Raw genomic sequence first — 21567 nt, forward strand, 5'->3', positions numbered from 1 at the left:
CCCATTCCAGATTCTGGCCACCCTTACTGTAAGAAATTTCTTCCTAATGTCTAACTTAAATCTACTCTCCACTAGTTTGCACCCATTATTCCTAGTTACTCCCTGGGGCGCTCTGGTAAATACCACATCCCCAATTCCCTGCTGTCCTCCCCTGATAAACTTTCAGGTGACTACAAGGTCACCCCTTAGCAATCTTTTGTAAAGGCTGAAGAGATCCAGATCCCTCAACCTCCACTCATAGGGTCTTTCACGGAGACCACTAATCATGCAAGTGGTCCTCCTCTGAACCCTCTCCAGATTCTCTGTGTCCCTCTTGAAGTGCAGTGCCCAAAACTGGACACAGTACTCCAGCACAGTTCTCCTTATCCGTTTCCGTCACCATTGGCTATCAAACATGTTTCAGTCTTAAGAGGAAGTTGGCAGCAATGGTTAGCCATCCAGGTTGGTGCTCTATACAGAAACAAAAGGGTTGTAGGACCAAAGCCCAGCTCAGCGTAGTTTTCGGCCACATATTCTTGATGGGCTATGTTCCACTGCATATTCTTTATGGGCTAATTATTCTTGTCCATTAACCTCTAGAATGAGGCAGCAGCCCCATGCAAACCAAAGGGCATGTGCATGAACTGGTATAGGCCCCAGAGGGTTTCAAATGCAGTCTTCTCTTTGTCCTCAGATGCCAGGGGCATCTGCCAGTAGCCTTTTGTCAAATTCAGTGTCGAGATGAATTCAGCCTGTCCTATCCCCTCTAGCATTTCTTCAATGTTAGCATTGGAAAAGCGTTGAACAAGGAGATGGTGTTTACCTTCCTAAAACTGACAGAGTTGGATGGCCCCATTGCGTTTTGGTACCACCACAAGGGGACTTCTCTAGGGGCTCTGTGATTCCTCAATGATGCCCCAGGCTACCATATGTTCTAATTCCCACCACACTGGTACATATAGGGCCTGGGGCAACTGCTCCAGCATTCCCTCACCACTTGCCCTGGGCTAGTTTAATCCGGTGGCAAGTCCCTTTAAGCCTGGCACTTCCGTAAATATATCTTTAAATCTTCTCGCCAGCTATTCCAGTTTTCCCTCCCTTCTCTGGGTACCTGTGTCCCAATCATGGGGACTGGGTTACCCACTTCTTGGGAATCTCTAGCCGCTAGAGACCATTCTTCTTCTACTTCTCTGGGGTCCATCAAGTAATTTTCATGCTTTTCCCATTTCTTTAACAGATTCACATGATAAATCTGTTTAGCCTTTCACTGCCCTGGCTGGTCCACTTCGTTGTTCATAGGGCCTGCCCTTCTCTGTATCCTGAAAGGACCCTGCCACTTGGAGACTAACTTACTGGTGCAATCCAGCAGAATGACTAAAATCAAATTATCTTCCTGCAATTCTCTCCTTCAGGTGCCCTCATCATACCTCTACTTCTGACTGGCTTAACTTCTCTAAATAATCTTGGGTGATCTGTCTCACTTTCTCAAGTCATTCTTGCAACTCTCTAAACTGGCAAGAGCCCTTTCCCTTCCCAGGCTCACTCTCTTTCCAACCCTCACAAACAATGTGAAGTAGACCCTGTGGCTTATGTCATAAATCAGTTCAAAGGGAGAACAACCCAAGGAAGCTTGGGGTACCTCCCGGACTGCCAACATAAGAGGGGGAAGACATAGCTCCCACTTCTTAGTGTCTCCTTGCATGCTCTTCTTGATCGTAGCTTTCAATGTCCGATTGAATCTTTTGACCAGACCATCGGTCTGCGGGTGGTACACCAACAGTCTTAGGTGACAGATCTTAAAAGCCTCACAAACATCTCCGAGTACTCTGGACATAAAAGTTGTGCCCTGATCAGAGAGCATCTCCTGGGGAATACCCACCCGGGTAATCCATCTAACCAGCTCTTACCTCAAAGTGAGGATAACTTGCCAGTAGCTACAGCCATTCTATCACCCCCTCTGGTTTGGCAATGTACTCTTTGAACACCTGTCGGAAGGCTGGTTCTGCTGCCTGTTCTTCCCTGATGTTCTCCCCAATTATTTCCTTCAAAGTGATGCCAGGGTAACTGCCCCCTTGGTCCTGGGGTGCAACCCCCCTCCATGGAAGCTGTCTTCTAATTCTTCTCTCTCTCTGGTCCTGGAACTCTCTCACCCCCTTTGGCCCCCGGCTTGATCTAGGGCCTTGTAAAAATATGGCCAGCATCACCCCAACAACATAGGGCAAGGTAGAGTCCATGCAAAATCCACTGACATCTCTTCAGACCTGTTCATCACAGTCAGCATTGCCTGGGGTAGGTGTATGATTCCCCGTGCATGCTTATGTTTGTATCCGGCTCACCCACCTGAGGTTCAATTACTCCCTCACAAATCATGGTCTGTACACATCCCGAATCAAGGAAGTCAGGGATGATCACAGAGCCAACCCTGACTTGCCACTGGTTTTGGGACCCTGCTTGCTCTGTTAAGTCATTTGAAGCTACAATCCATCTGTTCTTCATGCTCGGTCTGGTTCTGCGCTCCTTCACCTCTCCATCTCAGGCTCCCATTCCCAGGGCCATCAGTCCCCCAGCCTTTTAAGGCACTGTCAAGATATATGGCCAGAGCCCCCGCACCTAAAGCATATCACTCTGCATTCCACTGGTGGCTTCCCAAACCATGGTACACTCCTTCCATTCTCCAGTTTCTTCACCATCACCCCCAGCTTAGTATTCTTTCCTTTTGCTCCAACTTTTTCTGCAGTTGAGAAGACCTCAGTGAGTTTTAGCACTTGCTCCATGTTCTGTGGCTGGTGCCACCTCACCCAACTGTGCGTTTCCTCATCCAGGTCTTTCAGAAACTGTTTAAGTGTAAAAATCTCTATGGCTTCCCACACAGTCTTTGCATTAGGTTGGATCGAGTGTCTCAGTATCTGGGCCAGGATCCTGGGATGTTTTTCATCCTGCTTCTTAGGGGTGCAGAAATGCTGTCTGTAAAGCTCGGGGCATATTTCCAGCCTGTATAGGATGATGACCTTCTTCACCGCTGCATAATCATTGGCATCAGCCTAAGAGAGCACCCTATATGCTGCTTAGGACTCGTCAATCAGTAAGGGCCCCAGCAAGGAGGCCCACCTGGCCAGATCCCATCTGGACGCAATAGCTGTTCTCTCGAAAGCCTCTAGGTAGTCCTCAATGTCATCCTCTGCCATCATCTTGGGGACCTGGAACTTTTCAGAAGCACCCAGCACTGCTGCTTGTTGAGCTCCTATTTTTTCACTCAGCTCTTGTTGTCAGCTGAGTACTGACATTCTCACTTCCACCTCCTAACTCCTCCAGTTGTACTTGCCGGGCCTGCATTAATTTGCACCATGACTTGGTGGGCCTGTTGCCAGTCTTTCAGCACAGCCAACCCCAGGCAAGTCAAGGTGCCCTCAATTCTTGTACTTTCAGTTAGGATAGGGTACTCCACATCTGGCCAGTTCTCTTAGTTCCCAGACAATAAACCACTTTGGAAGACTAGACATGTCCTCCCAAAGTAAAACTGCTGCCTCTCATGTTGGGCCAGATAGTCTCCTTAAACTTGCCCACCATAACTGTGATGGAAACAGGAAGGAATCAAAGATGAATACACTCCTATGAGATGAGGTTGGCATTAGTTCTGTAACTCAGAAGGTTGGCTCCACTTTGCAGGGCTCCAGCACCCCATACCCTGTCCACACCCACCAAATGTTAGGATTTCACTTGCATCAGTTCTCCACTGTGGGAGTCTCAGTCCCTGGGCTTCCTTGATCCATCTCTAAGTGACTGGTTTCTTTTCCCCCAGTCGTTTGCCCCATTCTTCTCTGCACGGGTCCCAACCCAACCACCTCACAGTTCATCCCAACCTTTATCTTTCAGGATTGAGTCAAACTGGGGCAATGCCCTAAGCTCACATAACCAATCGGCTCTGTCTCTTCTTCCCTCCAAATCCCTGGAATGGCTGCTTGCACCCGCTGGATTCAGACTCACTGGCTTGGACACCACAGCTGTCTTGTCTCCCCATTTTTGCAAGTAAGTCAGTCTTCAGGACTCTCTCCTGAGTCCCCTTGGTTGATCCCTCATGGTAGTCTCCCTGTGTTCGCTCAGGTTCCCTCTAAGGTTCCCCACTCCGAATGACACTGACTGCCAGGTTGGCTTCCTTTTAAATCCCTGTACTGATCAGCTGTGAGGCCAGCCACAGCATTCTGTTCACTGCCTGGCCAGCTCTCCCAGCTCATTGTGCTAATTACCATCTGGGGCTCTTGGCATGTCTTGTCCCCAGGTCAGGCTCTTCAGCATGGTAAGTATCCCTTTGTTCTTTCAGCGGCACGTGACAGAGTGGATTTCTCACCCTGTCGTGCACAGCCTGAGGATCTGACAAAAAATATTCAGTAGTATACACAACTGAAATGATTCTTCATCTGGGCTGTCCAATGAAGGTCTTGAAAACTACAGACTCAGGCCTCTGTCCTCAGAAGGCCATTGTAGGAAGCTTGTTCTAGCATTTTATGGTCACTGACTATTTTGGGATGAATGCCTAATAGCAAAATAAATAGGAACTGAAGTTTGGTACAGCAATCATTAACTCATTTTAACAATTCTTTTCTTTGGATCGGAATAGTCCATTAAATGTAAAACAAATGAAATAAAACTTCTACAACGTCAAATTTAATTGAGCCAAATCCTAAAGGGACTTGGAAAAATTCTACTCTAAACAGATGGATACTTCATGGCAGCCTGACCCATCAGGCCATAACAGTAGGGACGCACATCCACAGGTATAATCTGCAAAGGGCCATTAGGGAATACTAGTCAGTTGTTTCAGACCTTCTACACTGGTCCCTCTGGATCCCAAACTTTTTCTTCCCACTGTGCAGGGACCATAGGTGCTACTCCTGTTAGGGCTAACAGAGGAGATAACACATAATTTACAAATTACAACAAAATACAAATACATTTCCTGTTCTCCAGTAAAATAACATTGCTGTAAAGCAGAATAATTTTTAGCTACAACATTGTAAGCACATTAAACACAAAAAAACTTCTAGTTTGTCTTGCCTTACCTTAACAGACTGACCTATGCTCATCAAATGTCTGCATATGGTGTAAATATAAATTGTACCTATAAAAATAAGATAAAATTAATATGTACAAAAATGCACGATTCCAATATTTCAAAATGAAAAAATCACCATAAACATAGTTTTAAAATAAGAATTTTAACATAATTATACTTAAAACAGACTAAACCACTCAAATTTTTGTGCAATAACAACCTCAACAGTAAAATACATAGAAAAACAGGTTCATAAGAAATAATTTATTTCTAGAGTCTAAAATGACTATACTGACCATTCTAGGTTAAATGAAAAACTGAACATTAGAATATTTAAAGTATCTAAGTGACTTAGAAGCTGAAATCCTACTGATAAACAATGGGACTTCTCCTCCTCAATCACAAAGGTGCATCTGAAAACCTCACCCAGGAAGTGTAGCAAATGACTTGTGTACTAAAGCTTTGAATACCAAAGACTTAGACAAGCAATTAACACTCCAGGGTTTATATTACTTTTCAGAAAGGGACTTCAATTGCACAGTGAGGCATCACATTGAAAAAAAAAAAAAATCAATGCATCAAGAAGGGTTTTATTATCCCAATAAGCTTCAATTTAGTATATGTTAGTGGAGTACTAATCTGCACCTCAAATGTGTAATGAGGCATAAACACTTGTTGTCTACGGAGCTGTAGAAGGGGCAGGTATCTAGAAGGAATTATGCTGGAGTCCAGGTTTCCTGCTAAAGTGTTTCCTACCAGCTGGAAAGAGCAGTTGTTCGCTGAAGCTGTGCTAAGGAGATGGACCTATCGGCCCCAGGCATAGTCAGTGGGACCAAGAATAGAAGACATATATACAATTTAATGCATTTAATATATTTTTGACAACTAAGACTGAGAAATGTAGTTTGTAGTAGCCCCAACAGATGTGAGATGTCGGAATTGCAAGCCTATTTACATGCCTAAAAGATGAGGAAGATTTCAGCACATCACCACCACCAATTTAAAAAAACTTTTCTTATAAGTAATCTTACATGATGGGATGAGGTAGCTCAGGTGCTAAGGCATGTATACAGTTGGCAGCCCAGAGGTCAGAGAAGTGCTCACAGTGGGCCTGTCAGATTCAATCAATCCGCTAATTCTGCTAAATACCTTGTCACAAGGAAGGAAGGAATTGTATATTCCAACAATTTATGACAGCAGCAGCAGAGAACTATCCATGCTTCAGAGTGGGAGAAACAGAATTTGTACTTCTTTTAAAACAAAAGTCTAATATTTTGCTTCATGATATAAGAATCCTTAATACAGCTACCTATTTATTTCCATTCATGTGATTTAAATATAGTCAGGTATGTACCCCAAATTTACAATTGGGTACATATGGAATCAAATGCTTGATCTACAATAGTTTCCATTTTTAATGGAATGTTAATCATTACATTCAAAACTGAAGAATCCTATAAAAATATACAAACTTTTTATAAATTCAAACATTTGTAAGTTCATTTCTCATTTCCTACACTTCCGAATTACAATCCCTTTGTGCGAAAAATCCTCATTTACAGAAACATTTTTAAATAAAAACAATAACCTACATGTGATTCTCATATCAGCATTTAACTAGAAATGCTTTTCTTATAGTCTGTCAGAACTCATTGTATAAGTATACTCAAAACACTCTGAAAAGACTATTTCTTTTATACAGGTCTATCACAAAAATGCAAGCTCACAAAAAATGTGAAACCAAGTCGTCATGAATTTCAAAATATCATTTCACTGAGAAAAAAATACTTTTACAATTAAAAAGTAACTAGAACTATCACTCAGATGTTTTGCTGCTGTTGCAGAAGTATGAAATTTCATTTCAAAGGCATACTTTACAAAAAAAATGTAAACAAAACATCTGACATACCATTATAGATAAGCCAACACAAAGACTCTTGAGGTAAAGCCACCTGCATAATAAGCCGTAGGGAGGACAAGAGACTGAAACATGTCTGCAGGGATTCTTGATTCTGGAGATTTCTATCACTGCTGCATACCATCTGATAAATGCAAATATTCCTTTCTTGCAAAGCACGGAACTAAAATATATGGGAACAGTTATAAAATACAAATTGAATACGTATTTTTAAAAATAGGCTATCAGCTTTTGCCTTAATAAACAACAACAAACCATGAATGAGAAAAGATGAAGTATACTATAATGTGACCATTACAGGTACAAGAAAACTGAAAAAATGCTCTTATATTGAATGACTTACTATTGTGTTGTGACAAGGAGTTACCTATACGTATGCTCGGAAATGGGGGCAGAGGGAATTTCATTACAGTGGTTCCCAGAAAGCCACTCTAATTAAAATGGCTCACCGCCACATGTATTAAGCCCCCCTACATTTCAAAATAGCAGTGGGATGTTTTAACTAAAGCTCATTTGACAAGCTCATTCTGAAAAATTTGCAGCACCAAAAATCCTAGCAAGAGCAAAAAAATACAGTCGTTTTAACTTGCAGCTGACCCCTCTCCCAACAATCCCAGATCTGAGTAACCCAGGACTTCTAAAAGGGGTGGGCAGCTGCTGATCCATTCCTCCCAGTCATCAGAGAAGTGGAGCAGCCTCTGTTCCCCACAAATTCCCTGGTCTAGACTATGGTCACCTCAGTCTGGAAAAGGTTCAAGGTGTCTTTCCATACCTCACAACAGCTGATCCCAGTAATGGTGCAGCTGCTGCTTCCCCACCTCCCCCAGACAGTGGTCACCCCAGTCTACAGAACACTGGGAGAGAGCAGCAGCAGCTGGATCCCTCCCAAGCACAGGAAGAGTCCAGTTGTAGGGAAAAGCCCTCAAGACCACATGTCCCTCTAATCTGAGAAAAGTGCAAGAGAAACTTTAACCAGACTCTTTCTGTGTTCAAAGGAGTCCACCCGTTGCTCCTTTTCGAGTCTATCCCCAGATCAGAGTTCCCCTTTCTCGGGAAGGCTCAGGGGCAGGGCAGCAGTAGCTCAACTTCTCCCCGATCAAGAAAAGTCAAATGGTGTGGAAGTGACACCATCTTCCCCAAACCACAGGGGAGATCTTCCATGTATCAAGGTGGAAGATCTTTCTCATGGATGAGGCATGTTTCCTCTGGGAGAAAATGAATGAATTAATACCTATATATACACTGGCAATTTTTTTTTACCCAGAGAGCAGTAATTCTCCCAGTAGAAATGTAACATCTGCCCATGGCCATGTGAGCCCAGATGACCCCATCACCGCCAAGTTAGGAAACCACAGAGAGGACGAATGGTTTAGTATACACCAGCCTTGTGAGAAATCCACTAAAATAATGATATCTGAAACTATTAATTTTTTCATTGGCCCACTCTGTACTGCCAACCCCTCTCTTTATGACACTGCACTAATGCCATATTCACGAGGAACGGGAAGAGCCACAAGAAGCTGGCAGGGCACAAACACAAGACCTCCATATGCATTGCTTTCACCTTAACATTGCCTCTTACTAATGTAAAGTCCAGTAAACTTAAGTTCTATGTTAAGGAATTCATTTCCACATCTGAGCACTCAAGGGAACATAAGGGCCAATCAGTACACTGCAATATGGAACCGGCTTCTAAATTAGGCACTCTTCATTATAAAACCAGGACAAATGACAGATGTAAGGGAGATAGACAGAAACTCAGCCAAAGTCCCAGGTTAAGCAAAGGAAACTCTCTTCAGAGCTTCAGATGCATTTTAAAAAATATAAAACCAACCAAAAAACAGGCTAAGGAAGTTTCTGACCCCATTCCTTTCAGGAGGCTGAACAATCTTTAAAACACAAAAACAAATCATATAAACAGTAACTCTTTTATCACCAGAGCTTCCATTCTAACTTGCCCCCTTCTTTCTACTCCCTGAAAAATTCTCTTTAGTGCAATAAGGAAATACCCCAAACTAGCTCTGGAATCAAAAGTAATGTAGGCATGTTAGCTCAGTGCTGTCAGGGCTAATAAGGCCTGTTCTTCAACTAAGCTAATTACAGGTTTCTCGCGGTTTACCTTGTACATGCATTCCTGTAAAACACGCATAACTCAAATTCACATAAAGGGAACCCACTTTACAATGTAATAAATAAGGATATGTTCCAAGACCTCAACTGTACTGACCCCCAGACCCACTTCTACAAGACAATTTTGGTACTCACCAACACCAGACAGTACCCTGTGCTTGTGTGTACTATCATAATAGAGATCGCAACTACAGAAACACGTGTTACAGACAACGAGAGCGGAGCACAGATTCACTCAGGAGACTATATTTTGGTGCGTGTCACTCCCACAATGCACTGCACAAAGCAGCTGCCTGCAGGCTTCCACCACACGGATCTCATAAGAGTGAGAGCAGAAGAACCAAGGAGGTGATTCTTCTGCTTTACTCAGCACTAGTGAGACTGCAGCTGGAGTACTGTGTCCAGTCCTCGGCACCACACTTTAACAAAGACATGGACAAGCTTGAGAGAATCCAATGAAGAGCTACCCATATAATCAGTCTTACACAGAAGCCATATGAGGAAAGGCTGAGGGATATGGGACTCTTCAGCTGGAAGAAAAGAAGGCTGAGGGGGGACCTGGTAGCAGCTTACCACTACACTAGGGGAGTACATCAAGGGTTCAGTAAGCAACTGTTCACCAGGGCACCTGAAGGGAAAACTAGGAGTAATGGCCATAAACTCCCAGAAGACTGATTCAGGCTCAACATTAGGAAAATCTTCGTCATAGTGACGGTGTCCAGACTGTGGAATAAGCTCCCTCCAGAGGTGGTGTAATCACCTACCTTTGAAATCTTCAAGAGGAGACTAGATAGTCACCTTGCTGGGGTCACCTGACCCCCAGTTATCTTTCCTACTTGGTGCAGGGGACTGGACCCAATGATCTTCCAAGGTCCCTTCCAGCCTTACAATCTATGAATTTACCTCGCATATAACAATTTTTTTGTATAAAGAGGGTCATCACATAAAAGCAAAATCACATGTACAGAACCCGCATAAAGCAAGGAAAACCTGTAATGTGCATGCAACACCAAATTAACACAGCTATTTACTTCTGGTTCAACAGTGATCACATGCAGAGCTGACTTGAAAACCTCTGCGTGGCACTGCCTTACACAATATATATATTATTTTGTAATACACACACACATACACACTCTAAAGCTATTACCTTTAGGAATTATCAGTCATCAGCTGTACCTGATGATCTCAAATGCAAGTAGAAAAGCTGCAGCTTTCCCAGTTATCCTGAAGCCCAGGCAGAAAAAAATATGCTGGCACTTAATCTCAAAGTACCCATTTCTTTATCTTGTTTAGCAGAGCCTCTCAACAAAACCACAGAGACAGAATCCATTACATTTACAATACCTTCTCCTACCCCGATATGTAATTCCTTCCCCTTCTACATTGATCTGAAAGAATCTGTCAGAAACTTTTTTTTGCCTAGAGAGATTAATGCAGGAAACATGTTTACATGCTCTGGAGGTCATCTGGCTTCCTCACAACCTTTCATCATTTACTGGTGTATTATCATCATTGTTTTTACTCATTTATTTTTATATAACACCCAGAAAATAATGTGTTGATACAAGTGCCAGGTTGCTTTGTTATGTGTGATCAGGCAGTTAACATGCAGCCTTTTCACAAAAAATACTGCACAAATTACAGTGCAATGTTCTGTGTTGGCTGTCATATTTTCATAGTTTAGCCATAAACAAACTCTTATTCTGAATCAGGTCAGTCATCAACTTTAGTCCATAAACTTTCAAGAGTGGCTGATACCAGGAAAAACCCTACTGCAGGGAGTAATGGAATAGTCTGCTTACAGGAAAATTGTCTTCCTAATCTCAGTTAGTAAGACATTGGTTTATCCCTCAAAGTATAAGATTTAATATGCTATCCCAAACACACACTCTCTCTCTCTCACTCTAATCCTTACTCTTATAAATCTGGATGTTCTCATCATTTGTTACGCTGTTGAAACTCTCTCTGAATTGTGCTAAATTTTAAGTCTCAATAACATTATGGCAGAAGTATTTGTCAAAGACCACCTACTTTGAAACTATAACGTATCTGCTAAAACTCTTGCTTAAGCACCTACCGTAAGTGCAGCATTTTTATCTCTAAAACCACTTGGAAAAAAGATGGACTTAAATTGATTCACATCTGCTATAACCTCATCAATGTTTATAGAACTGAACTGCTGAAGATACCGTCCATAGCACTGTAGGAGGGCCAATTTATATTCCTGAAAATGAAAGTGAACATATTATTCATACATTTTGCATTTTGTATTTTTATGCAATTGTAAAATGTGCATTATACTTTGCTATATTTATTTTAAAAATATCAAAATGGCACAATAGCTTGTGATAAAGCAGGCACATCCAGAACAGCATTTAAGAAGTGGCATGCAAATGTTTTGTATTGCAATGTAGCTTAAAATGCTAAAAGTTAACCAAAGAGGAGTTAGTTTTGTTTTGTTTTGTTTTGTTTTGGGTCCCACCCCATCCTCCTTCCCACCTCAAGAAACTTGAAAAAAATCAGACAGTAGCCCTAAAATATGATCCCAGGACAATGCAATGAATTCAGACTCCCTAGAATGTCCTACAGACTGGGAAGGAAGTGATAATGATGTTACAGTTCTCCGAAAAGCATTTCATAAAATATATGCAAGGATTATCCCTGCTTCTCTCTCCCCTCAAGCCCTATTAAGTGGTTACCCTTTCCTCAGAAACAGCAAACTTATAGAGTTTACAACAAAAAGTACAATACCCTATTTACTACAATCCAAGACACAGTTTTCCCCCACGTTTAACATAGGGGAAACCCCCTCATCTTGGATTTAATTATGAGGCTGTGGGTGGGAATGGCAACTGCTCTGGGTCTGGAACCGGGCTGGAGCTACCCCTCCCCCCAACCTCTCCCCTCCCCACAGTCTCTGCCCTACCCCACATAGCCTTGCCCTCCCCTTCCCCTCTGACACAGCTTTGCACCAGTAGAGGGGATGAATTTAAGATGACCGTTTAATAATTATATTCTATACATCGAAAATTATAACAAATTTAGAAATTTTCCATGCATTGGGGGGTTATCTTAAATTCACTGTTGTCTTGGACTCACGTAAGTACAGTACTTTAGAATAAAAAGGGATAACAACTAACACAACTGAACCAGGAAATGGCATTTAGGTACCAGCACTGGCTAAGAAATCAAGCTGATAAACTGAAAAATATGTAGTCCTCACAGGCAAGACTCTGAGCTGTAGGTTTCATTCAAAAGAAAGTGTTTTGGTTGTCTGATGATCCCTTTTATACCATTTTGTTTCAGTACTGATTCAGATATTTGAGTGACACCTACTGAATCACCAATACCACTTACAGCACCAAGAATTCTTTAGGTATCTGCCATGTTCCTTGACTTGGAGACTATGGACCAAGGTTTTTCAAAACAACATGATCTATACAGGCATCTTCAACATCTTTAATGTTTTCTCTCCCCCATTCCCTCATACATAATTTGCAAGTACAGGCTACAATCAATCCCATTAAATCTTAAAGTAATTCATTATTTGTTATAGTTTACTTTGAATTAAATATTAAAATAAAGTACGCCCTTCCATAAGTGTTTTATGCAGGCTGCTTTAACAAATGAAATCTGAAAGTTTTTTCCAGAATTCTGACAGCTGCAGACACAGGACTTACAGGACTTGTGCTGAATAGGAAATGAGTAGAAAATGGATTTGCTATTTTATCAAGGAGTTCAACTGCCACTCATACTGTGAAATCATCGTAAGATGAACATGAAACAGCATGTTTTGCCTGATGACAGCATTTTTTGCAACTGAATATTTGTTCATTACTTTTATAAATAATAATTAAAGGCAATATGCTGTGTTATAGTTAGCATTCATCACAATGAATAGTTAAAGGTCATAATACGTTGATGGTGCATGTATGATCCCACTGTATTTGGCACTCTACCATGACATAATAAAGCAATGTTCCATGCCCCAAACAGTTTACAAGCTTAGTACAGCACAAGAGATCATCAGTAGGCAGAAACAGAGACTAGGTACAGACATTCAAAAACCCTGAAGCAGAATTGATCTAACTTATGTGGTTTTCTGTAAGTGGTGTAGTTTAGATCAGTAGCAAACAGAATACACATTCACCCTTTAACGCAGGGTTGTGGGAAGAGGGGGAACAAATCTAAGACCAGGTTCCACCATTTTCTACACGTGCTGAATTTCTGTTCTGTTATGGGTGTAAGCCAGTTTCCGATCACTTCATAGATTTCATAGACATTAGGAGCTGGAAAGGACCTCATAAGATCATCGGGTCCAGCCCCCCACACCATAGGCGGGAAGTCAGCTGGGATCAAGTGACCCCAGCAAGAAATAAATCCAACAGTTTTTTTGAAGGATTCCAAAGTAGGTGCTTGCACCACCTCTGGGGGGAAGTTTGTTCCAGACCCCGGGCACACGCACCATAAAGAACTTTCTTCCTATATCCAGTCTAAAAAAAAAAAAATCAGCCTTCCTGGAGCTTATGGCCGTTAGATCTTGTTATCCCTTGGGGAGGTCTGGTGAACAGGTGTTCTCCCAGGTCCTGATGTGCCCCTTTTATGACGTTGTAGGCTGCCACCAAGTCCCCCCTGAGCCTTCTCCTCTCCAGAGTCCCAAGTCCCACAGCCTCTCCTCATACAGCCTTCCCCCCAGGCCTTGGATCATATAAGCATCTCTCCTCTGGACTCTCTCAAGCTTCTCCACATCCCTTCTGAAGTAGGGGCCCAATACTGGGCACAGTACCCCAGCTGCAGTCTCACCAAGACCGAGTCAAGTGGGAGAATGACTTCCCTGGTTTTGCTTGAGATGCATCAGCGGATGCATGCCAGAGTTTGGTTAGCCTTGCCCATCACCACATCACATTCGTGGCTCATATTCATCTTGTGGTCAGTCAAGACCCCCAAGTCCCTTTCGTGGTACTAGCAAGTGTAGCACTGCTGAGTCTGTAAGTATGCTGAGGGTTCTTCCTACCGAGGTGCAGCACCTTGCACTTCTCTGTATTAAAGGCCATCTGGTTTTGGTCGGCCCACCTTGAGAGTGTGTCCAAGTTGGCCTGTAATCCCAGCCTGTCCTGCAGTGTGACAGCCCTCCCCCATAATTTGGTATCGTCCACAAACTTGGCCAGTTCTCACCTGACTCCTGAATCTGGATCGTTGATGAAAGTTTTAATGAGTACTGACCCAAGTACCAAGCCCTGAGGAACTCCACTGGTAACCCTGTGCCACGTTGATTTGCTCCCTTCAGCTAGTACTCTTTGGGTCCGACCCTGTAGCCAGTTGCCTAGCTATCAGACCGTATGATGAGCAAGGCCACAGTTCCCCATCTTAACCATGAGGACATCATAGGGAACTAGGTCAAAGGCCTTCTTGAAGTCCAGATATATGACGTCCACATCATCTCCCTTGTCCAGGGCATATGTTACCTGGTCATAGAAGGAGATGTGGTTTGTCAGGCAAGACCTTCCAGGAATAAAATTATGTTGGCTGGCATTCAGAAGCTTGCCTTCCATTAGTCTGGCATTGATGGATCCCTTATACCAATAAAAAGTGGTATGTCTGTACCTCATCAGAGAGAAAGAGAGAATATAAGGTAATAACACTGTTTGGGCAGTATAATGGGGGAAGTCTTATCACACCAGCTAATTAGTTATTAATAAGAATGTTGCCTTATTTCTAAATCTGGAATCTAGGTTCTAGGAGCTGGAAGCTTCTTGGGTGTTGGAAGCATATGGGCAGATAATGGGAACTTCTGGACAAAGGGGCAGCATGAAGGTTTGAAGCTGCTAAAACAGGTGAAATGCTGGTGCTTTTCTGGAATGGAGAGCTGGTAGCAGCACAGAAAAAAGCAGCTTAAAATGGTCAGTAATAAATGATATAATTGACTATAGGAGTCAAGAAAATGCTATTCTAGTGGAAAAAAGTCTAATATTCTGTATTCCTTAATCTGCCCCTCAATAAACTCTTTTCTGCCTAGGTTATTATACCACACTCATCACAGCTAAGCACCTTTCAGCTGTTCACCAAACAAAGCAACTAGCATCTGCCACTTGTTTGTTCTTTCATACTTTCCCCAGAGAGAAGAACATGTGCAATGGAATGGTTTGTCTTGGCAAGCTCAAGGAAATGTGACTTGCTCTTAAAGTGGAAGGTCCTTAGCTCATGTGTGAGTTCATTACACAATTTTAAGCTAACCACTAAAATAGCTCTCTCTCTGATATAGGAGATTTCACCCTCATTACAGAACATACTATTTGTGTCAAAGGAGAAATATTTGCCAGGTACAGACATTACACTTTTACATGTAAAAATGATTGGAAGCTAGTCTATACCTGTAACAGAACAGAATTTTGGCACTCAACACATGGTCTATGCCCATAACAGAAGTTCAGCACACACTGACTGGTTTTAAAATGATGGAACCCAGTCAATATTTGCCCCCCCCCTCCACCAAAGAGTGAACATGTGTTCTGTTTGCTACTAATCTAAACTACACCAGTTACAGAAAACTGCATAACTTGGATCAATTCTGCCTCAGGCTTTTTGATTGTCTGTACCCAACCGTTGTCAGCCACATTCTTTAGCCTGGAGCTTTAGGGGTGTCTTTTAGCCACTCTAGGCCCCTGTCACTGACCACGCTAAACACAAGGACAAAATGACTGATTCTGATTAAATATTCTACAGGTAGCTAGTTCAGAGAGTACTCATGGCAGCCTATGTTGCCAAGAAGACATGTTGCAGCATTCTGTTCCTGTTAGAGTTTCCTGTACTTAAGCAACAGGTAGAAGATGGCTCAGAGGGATGCAAGCAAGGATTTTCCCTGCTGTGAAAGAGAGGGTAGTACCTTGACAATTCCCAAACACAGAATTATTTTCTTTCTTAAGATAGTCACAAAGTTGGCATTCCTCAAATCCCCAGGGATCTCTTTGTTGTTCCAAATGCACAGAATAAATTCATGGAATCTCAGAACCAGTTCCTCACTGTCAACATTGTAGGTTTCACCAGGTATGCCATCCATTCTAGTAGCGTTGTTGTTCTTGGTTTCCTTGATAGCATGCCAGACTTCTTCTAGGATAGGACGGCTGACGAGAGATTCTATGTTCTTTGACATCATTGTCAGCATCAAGCACTGGGGCATACACATGATGACAGTAGCATACCAGTTGCTGCTGAGTTTAAGACGGACAGTCAGAAGACCTTCATTAACATCCACAAGAAGCTTAATAAGTTGACTGATGACTTGATTCTTGATGGCATCCTGAAATCTTTCACAACCACCCCACATCTAAAAACAACATTGCCTTCTTTTAAGAGACTGATCTAAGACCAGCTGGTGTATTGTGCCATATCCTGGACTGGTTCCCCTTCCAGGTGTAGCTTCCACCCTCTTCTGTTACCTGACCTTCATCCGGTTGTCTTGTTTCACTCAGACCTGCAATGTCAATGCTGTTTCTCACTAGTTCCCTGGATGGCAGTTCTTCTTTCTGGTATTCATTGTCTTGGTTATCCATCGAGGTGTGAACATTTCATGTTGCAAAAATCACTGTCTTCGTATGATGTTTTCAACTGCAGAGAGAGTCATCTGCTGAATGCAAATATCCAGCCAGAAGCAGATAAGATAGCCTGTGTTTATGGCAACTTTTCTGGCCCCTTCCCCATGTGGGGTGAGCAGACAGGATCTTGAATAGGAGTGTTCAGTCAGGGTAGCAGCTGCTGAACTGCATCCCTGTCTCAACCTGAGTGAAAGACACCCATCAGACTACCACTGCCTGCATGCATATTCATAGCTGGAGACTCCTGGATTTACTAGTCCTGTCTCTGTCACCACTCTATCACTGCAGGGCTTTTGGAGGTACCAACAGGAAAGCATGTTGTTTCCTGTGGGAGAAGTCTGCATGTGACTTAGTTTAACGTGAAGAAGCTGGTGAATGGAAACAGCAACCACATGATCTTGACAAGGTGGAGATCTGAGCCCAGTGACAAGGAACAACAAAAGGAGATCTCCATCTTGATGCAGCCTTCTTCCATTTTTACAGCTGTTAAGATCCTGACCAACTTTCACCTGATCTGCCATTGAGGATTCTGGGTTTAGACTGATTTGTCTAAACTAGGGGCCAGCAAAATGGCAGATCCAGCCAGCATCCAGACTCCATTTCCCAGCAGCCCCTGCCCCCATCATTGCATCCGGTTTCCATGGAGACCCCAGTAGCAGTGGCGCAATACAGTATGGGGCCAGAGTTTCCATGGGGACTGCCACAGCAGCACTGGCAAGGCATGCAGCTGGGCAGGGAGCTGCTCCAGAGCCAAGGGCTAGGATCTTGCAGTGGCAACAGAGCGGTCCAGAGCTGGGACAGATCCACAATCTACTGCCTGCATGCCCCTGCCTGAGGCATGCGGGCAACAGATTGCAGCTCTGCCTCAGCTCCGGACCATGCTGTCACCGCTGCAAAATCCCAGCCCCAGAGTTGCTCCCCACCCAGCTGCATGCCCCGCCAGCACTGCTGGAGCTGGAGACTCCATGGAAACCCTGGCTCTGCGCTGTCACCACCTGTACTGGCCCTGGGTGCCGCCTCTCCTAGGGACTCCATGGAAAAACTGACCACAGTGACACAGGCAGGGGCAGCTTGGAAATGGAGTCCACCACAGGCCCAATCCAGCCCATGGGCCAGACTTTGCCCACCCCTGGTCTAGACACTCCCCTCAGGCCTGCTCGCTATGGGTGACCCTGCCAAGAGTGTGAGACTCCAGGTAATCAGTGGGACACATCTGGGGACACATGTCTCTTCACCACTACAAGGTTTCAGTCTGTGGAAAGGAATCATACCACAGATATTCCCAGAACAACTTCATACTTATTCTCAACCATGTGTGTGTGTGAGTGCATGTATGTGTGTCCCCTTGTTGTAGACCTATGATAAAACACAGAAGTTCACTGAGGGTTTAGATCTAACCACAAAAAGCATCCTCTCCAGGTAGCATTTTATTGGAGGGGCCAATCAGGCAACTATGTTCTAGCTACTTTCTTCTTATGCACTTACAGCAAATATTTATTGTGAGAAAATGAACTATATACTATAGCTGATAGCTCTAGTCATGTAATATCAAGTCTCCACCCTGAAATCTTTCACAACCACCCCACATCTAAAAACAACATTGCCTTCTTTTAAGAGACTGATCTAAGACCAGCTAATTACAATATTTACTTGAATCTAAGATTAAGTTTTTTTCCTATCAATCAGCATGGGAGAGAGAAGCCTCATCTTAGATTTGAGTACCAACCCAGGGCAGGGGTCAGCTCAGCCCCAGCTTTGGTCCCCTTGCTTGAGGCTGAAGCTGAACCACTGTCTACTCCAAGACAGAATGGCACATTTGGTGAGGGGTAGGGGAGGCATGTGACTGGGGGGAGACTACAGGGTGGTGGGGAACCCTGCAGCCTAAGCCCCCATCCCTTATTCCCCAGCTGCCTGTGCTACTTACCTCTCCACCCCATCTCCCCTACTCCCTGCTCCCCCCTGAAGCCTGCCCTTGCCACTCCTTGCTCCCCCAACCCCTACTCAGCTGCCCCATCCTCCCTTACCTTCTGCTCTGGCTCCAGTCCCTCCAGCCCTGAGCCAGCCCAGCCAGGAGCTGCCACTGCTTCTCCGTGGCTAGGTTGGGCTGAGGCTGAGTTAGGGCCCCAGAGGAGCAGAGCTGCAGTAAGACGCAGGAAAGGCACAGTGGAGCAAGGGGTTGGAGAGCAGGCAGCAGAGGGCAGGCACAGAGGACTGAAGCAGGTGGGAGTGGGGCATGAGGCAATGGGGACAAGCACAGGAGAACACGGGGCAGCAGAGCAAAGGATGTGCTCCTCTGCTCCTCATCCCCTGCCAATGCTTTCCCTGACCCAGCAGTGGGGTGGTGAGGGGTGAATTTAAGAAGACTTTCCACTAATTAGGTTTTATACATGAAGATTTATAACAAGTTTATAAATTTTCCATGTATAGAATCCAATTACAGGGGGAGGTTGTCTTAAATTCAAAGTCATCTTTAATTTGGGTAAATACAGTAGTTCCTGCACTATATCTCCAAATTGCCTCTGAATCTTGGCTGGAAATTAATTCTTAAAATTCCAGATAACTCCTTTGTGTGGTGAGGCTCCTAAAAGCAAAACTGGAATAAGTGTGGCAAAAAATCATCTTATAGTAGGCCCCAGATCTGTACCCACCATCACCAGGCCATTATTAGTCATCTGTATTGAAGTCTATGGGTCCCAATCAGAGACGGCAGGCCCACTGTGCTATTTTTATGCACGTATAATGAAAAAAGACATTGAAGTCCTGAGCAAAATGAGATACCATGTGGAAGCCACAAACAGATGGGGGGGAACACAATGCAAAAGTGAGACTGTGTCTATTACTATAAGTGTGATAAGCAACAGACACAATACACCAGCTGTCACTAGAGTTATTCTTGTTAATTTATCTCACATTCAAAACAGTTTCCAGGAAACTATAATTAAAAAAAAGCTAAAACTGCACAGAAACACACAATGAAACAAACAAATTAAGTATAGAACCTTTTTTAATTTTATATGGACTTACCTTGATCTGAATAAGCAAATCACCAACTTTAAGAAGTTTTTCATTGTAATACCAGTCTGGCAGTTGAGGCTTATATTTGATCCAAATATCAAACAACATATTTGCTCTAAATAGAAACAATGAGATAAAGGTTACAGATTAAACTGACATCAGATTGTCATACCAAGTAAACAAATAATAAAAACTTCATATTATGTTTGTCATTAAAGATCTCTTTCTTCCAAATGCATACAGAGCACAACAATTTCAAAATAGGTAATTATTAGTAGTGAATTGAACAAGAAACTCAGCCAAGGCATTTCAGGGTTTCAATCTGCTACACCTTTTATTATGATGGATTTACATTAGGATAAGTTACCATATAAGTAATTGACATGTTCCAAGATGAATTATTTTGAAAACGTTTAAACAAGATCATAAGAGGTGCAAAATTCATCCTACTTTCTAACTAGTATAAAAAAAATATTGAAAATGATTGGAATATAAATCAGGCTGAAGAAAATCTTTCCTATTTTAAATAAACTCAATTGATTAATGGTGAGAGAAATGATTTGACAAGAACCAAGGAATGCAAAGGCCAGAACAGAAAAATGACAGGCAGTAGTAAACTAATAAGTTTACTAATATCTAATAAGATATCAACAGATAATATTCATACTAAAGCAGGAGTGGGCCAAACATGGCGCATGAGCCAGATCTGGTCCACCAAGGGATTGTCTGGCCCACAGAAGGTCCCTTGGCCTGTGGCAGGTCCCTCGGTCCTGCCCAGCCTAGGCACAGGGGGCGTCCCAGGCTCTGCTGTATGCCACCAATCATAGCATTGCCTCGGGCCCTGGCCCCACGCTGTCACTGTTCCACAACCTCACCCCATAATCCCAGCTTCACCCATCCATTCCACTCCCAAACACTGCTCCTCACCTGCCATGGCAACATCCCACATAGAGAGTTTTGGTGAGCTGTTGCGTGGGGAGTGGTGCTGTCCTGGCCCATGACAGCTAAGCAAAACTCCCCGAGTGGCCTGTGGGCCCAAGCAATTTCCCACTCCTGTACTACACCATGTATCAGAGGAAGAAACAGAAAAAATAAGTGCAAATCCTCTAACATTAAACGAAATATATGCAGGGGTTTTCAACCTTTTTTAACAAGTGTACTCCACTCCAAAAGCTCCAGCTCAGGTACCCCTTTATATTTTTTTAGTTTTTAAGGGGTGGCACAAGCCGCTCATCCTGGAGGTGCAGGGAGGGGGTCACAGCTCCCACTGGTGCATGCACCCCCAAAGGGCATGAACCCCCAGATCTGCACACAGGGTGAGGGCGGGCTGGCCCAGTGGTGGGGGAGAAAGTGGGGTTGGGGCAGGGGCAGAGGACGTCCAACCAGGGTGGGGCACAGGACTGAGCTGTGGCAGGGGTGGCTCCCGCAGCTACATGCACCTGCAAGAAAGCATGGGGGGGTGTGCCCCAAGATCTGTGCGGGGGAGGGCATGCTGCCGCTGTTGGCTGGGGCCAGTGCCAGGCTGTTCCAGGTTGGGGATGGGCCAGGCTGTGTTTGGGGCAGGCAGCAGTGGCGCTGGGATCCATGTACCCCTGGATCTGTGCACAGGGTGGGGCACACTGCAGCTATGGGCTGGGGCCAGTGCCAGTGCCGGGCTGTTCCCGGTAGGGGCTGGGCCAGGCTGCACTGGGGGCAGGCGGCAGTGGTGCTGGGACGGGGCTACCGGGAGGGCTACAGCAAATTTTGGGGTGGCTACAGCCCATCCCATACCACCCTCCCAGCACTGCTGTCACCCGCCCAGAGCACAGCCCAGCCCAGCCCCTCCTGGGAAGAGCATGGCACAGCCCCGGCCCCAGCCCACATTGGCATCCTGCCCTGCC

At 44.0% G+C, this 21567-nt stretch overlaps 1 protein-coding gene across 7 annotated transcripts in view; it reads right to left on the minus strand.

The window, feature by feature from the left end:
- The window catches only part of CFAP54 (cilia and flagella associated protein 54), a 308490-nt gene extending 288692 nt beyond the window's left edge, over window positions 1-19798 (minus strand). For all 7 annotated transcript variants that reach the window (XM_019515046.1, XM_019515044.1, XM_019515049.1 and 4 more), the window contains exons 1-4: window positions 19697-19798; window positions 11158-11304; window positions 6939-7110; window positions 5037-5095 (exon numbers count right to left, since the gene is read on the minus strand). In XM_019515046.1, the coding sequence (XP_019370591.1) occupies window positions 5037-5095; window positions 6939-7110; window positions 11158-11304; window positions 19697-19795 (477 nt within the window). In that variant the 5' untranslated portion in view covers window positions 19796-19798. The remainder of the gene's footprint in view (window positions 1-5036; window positions 5096-6938; window positions 7111-11157; window positions 11305-19696) is intronic.
- Between the last annotated feature and the right edge of the window lie 1769 nt (window positions 19799-21567).

Source organism: Gavialis gangeticus, unplaced genomic scaffold, assembly GCF_001723915.1.
Source record: "Gavialis gangeticus isolate Ggan-Ray unplaced genomic scaffold, GavGan_comp1, whole genome shotgun sequence".
NCBI lineage: Eukaryota > Metazoa > Chordata > Crocodylia > Gavialidae > Gavialis > Gavialis gangeticus.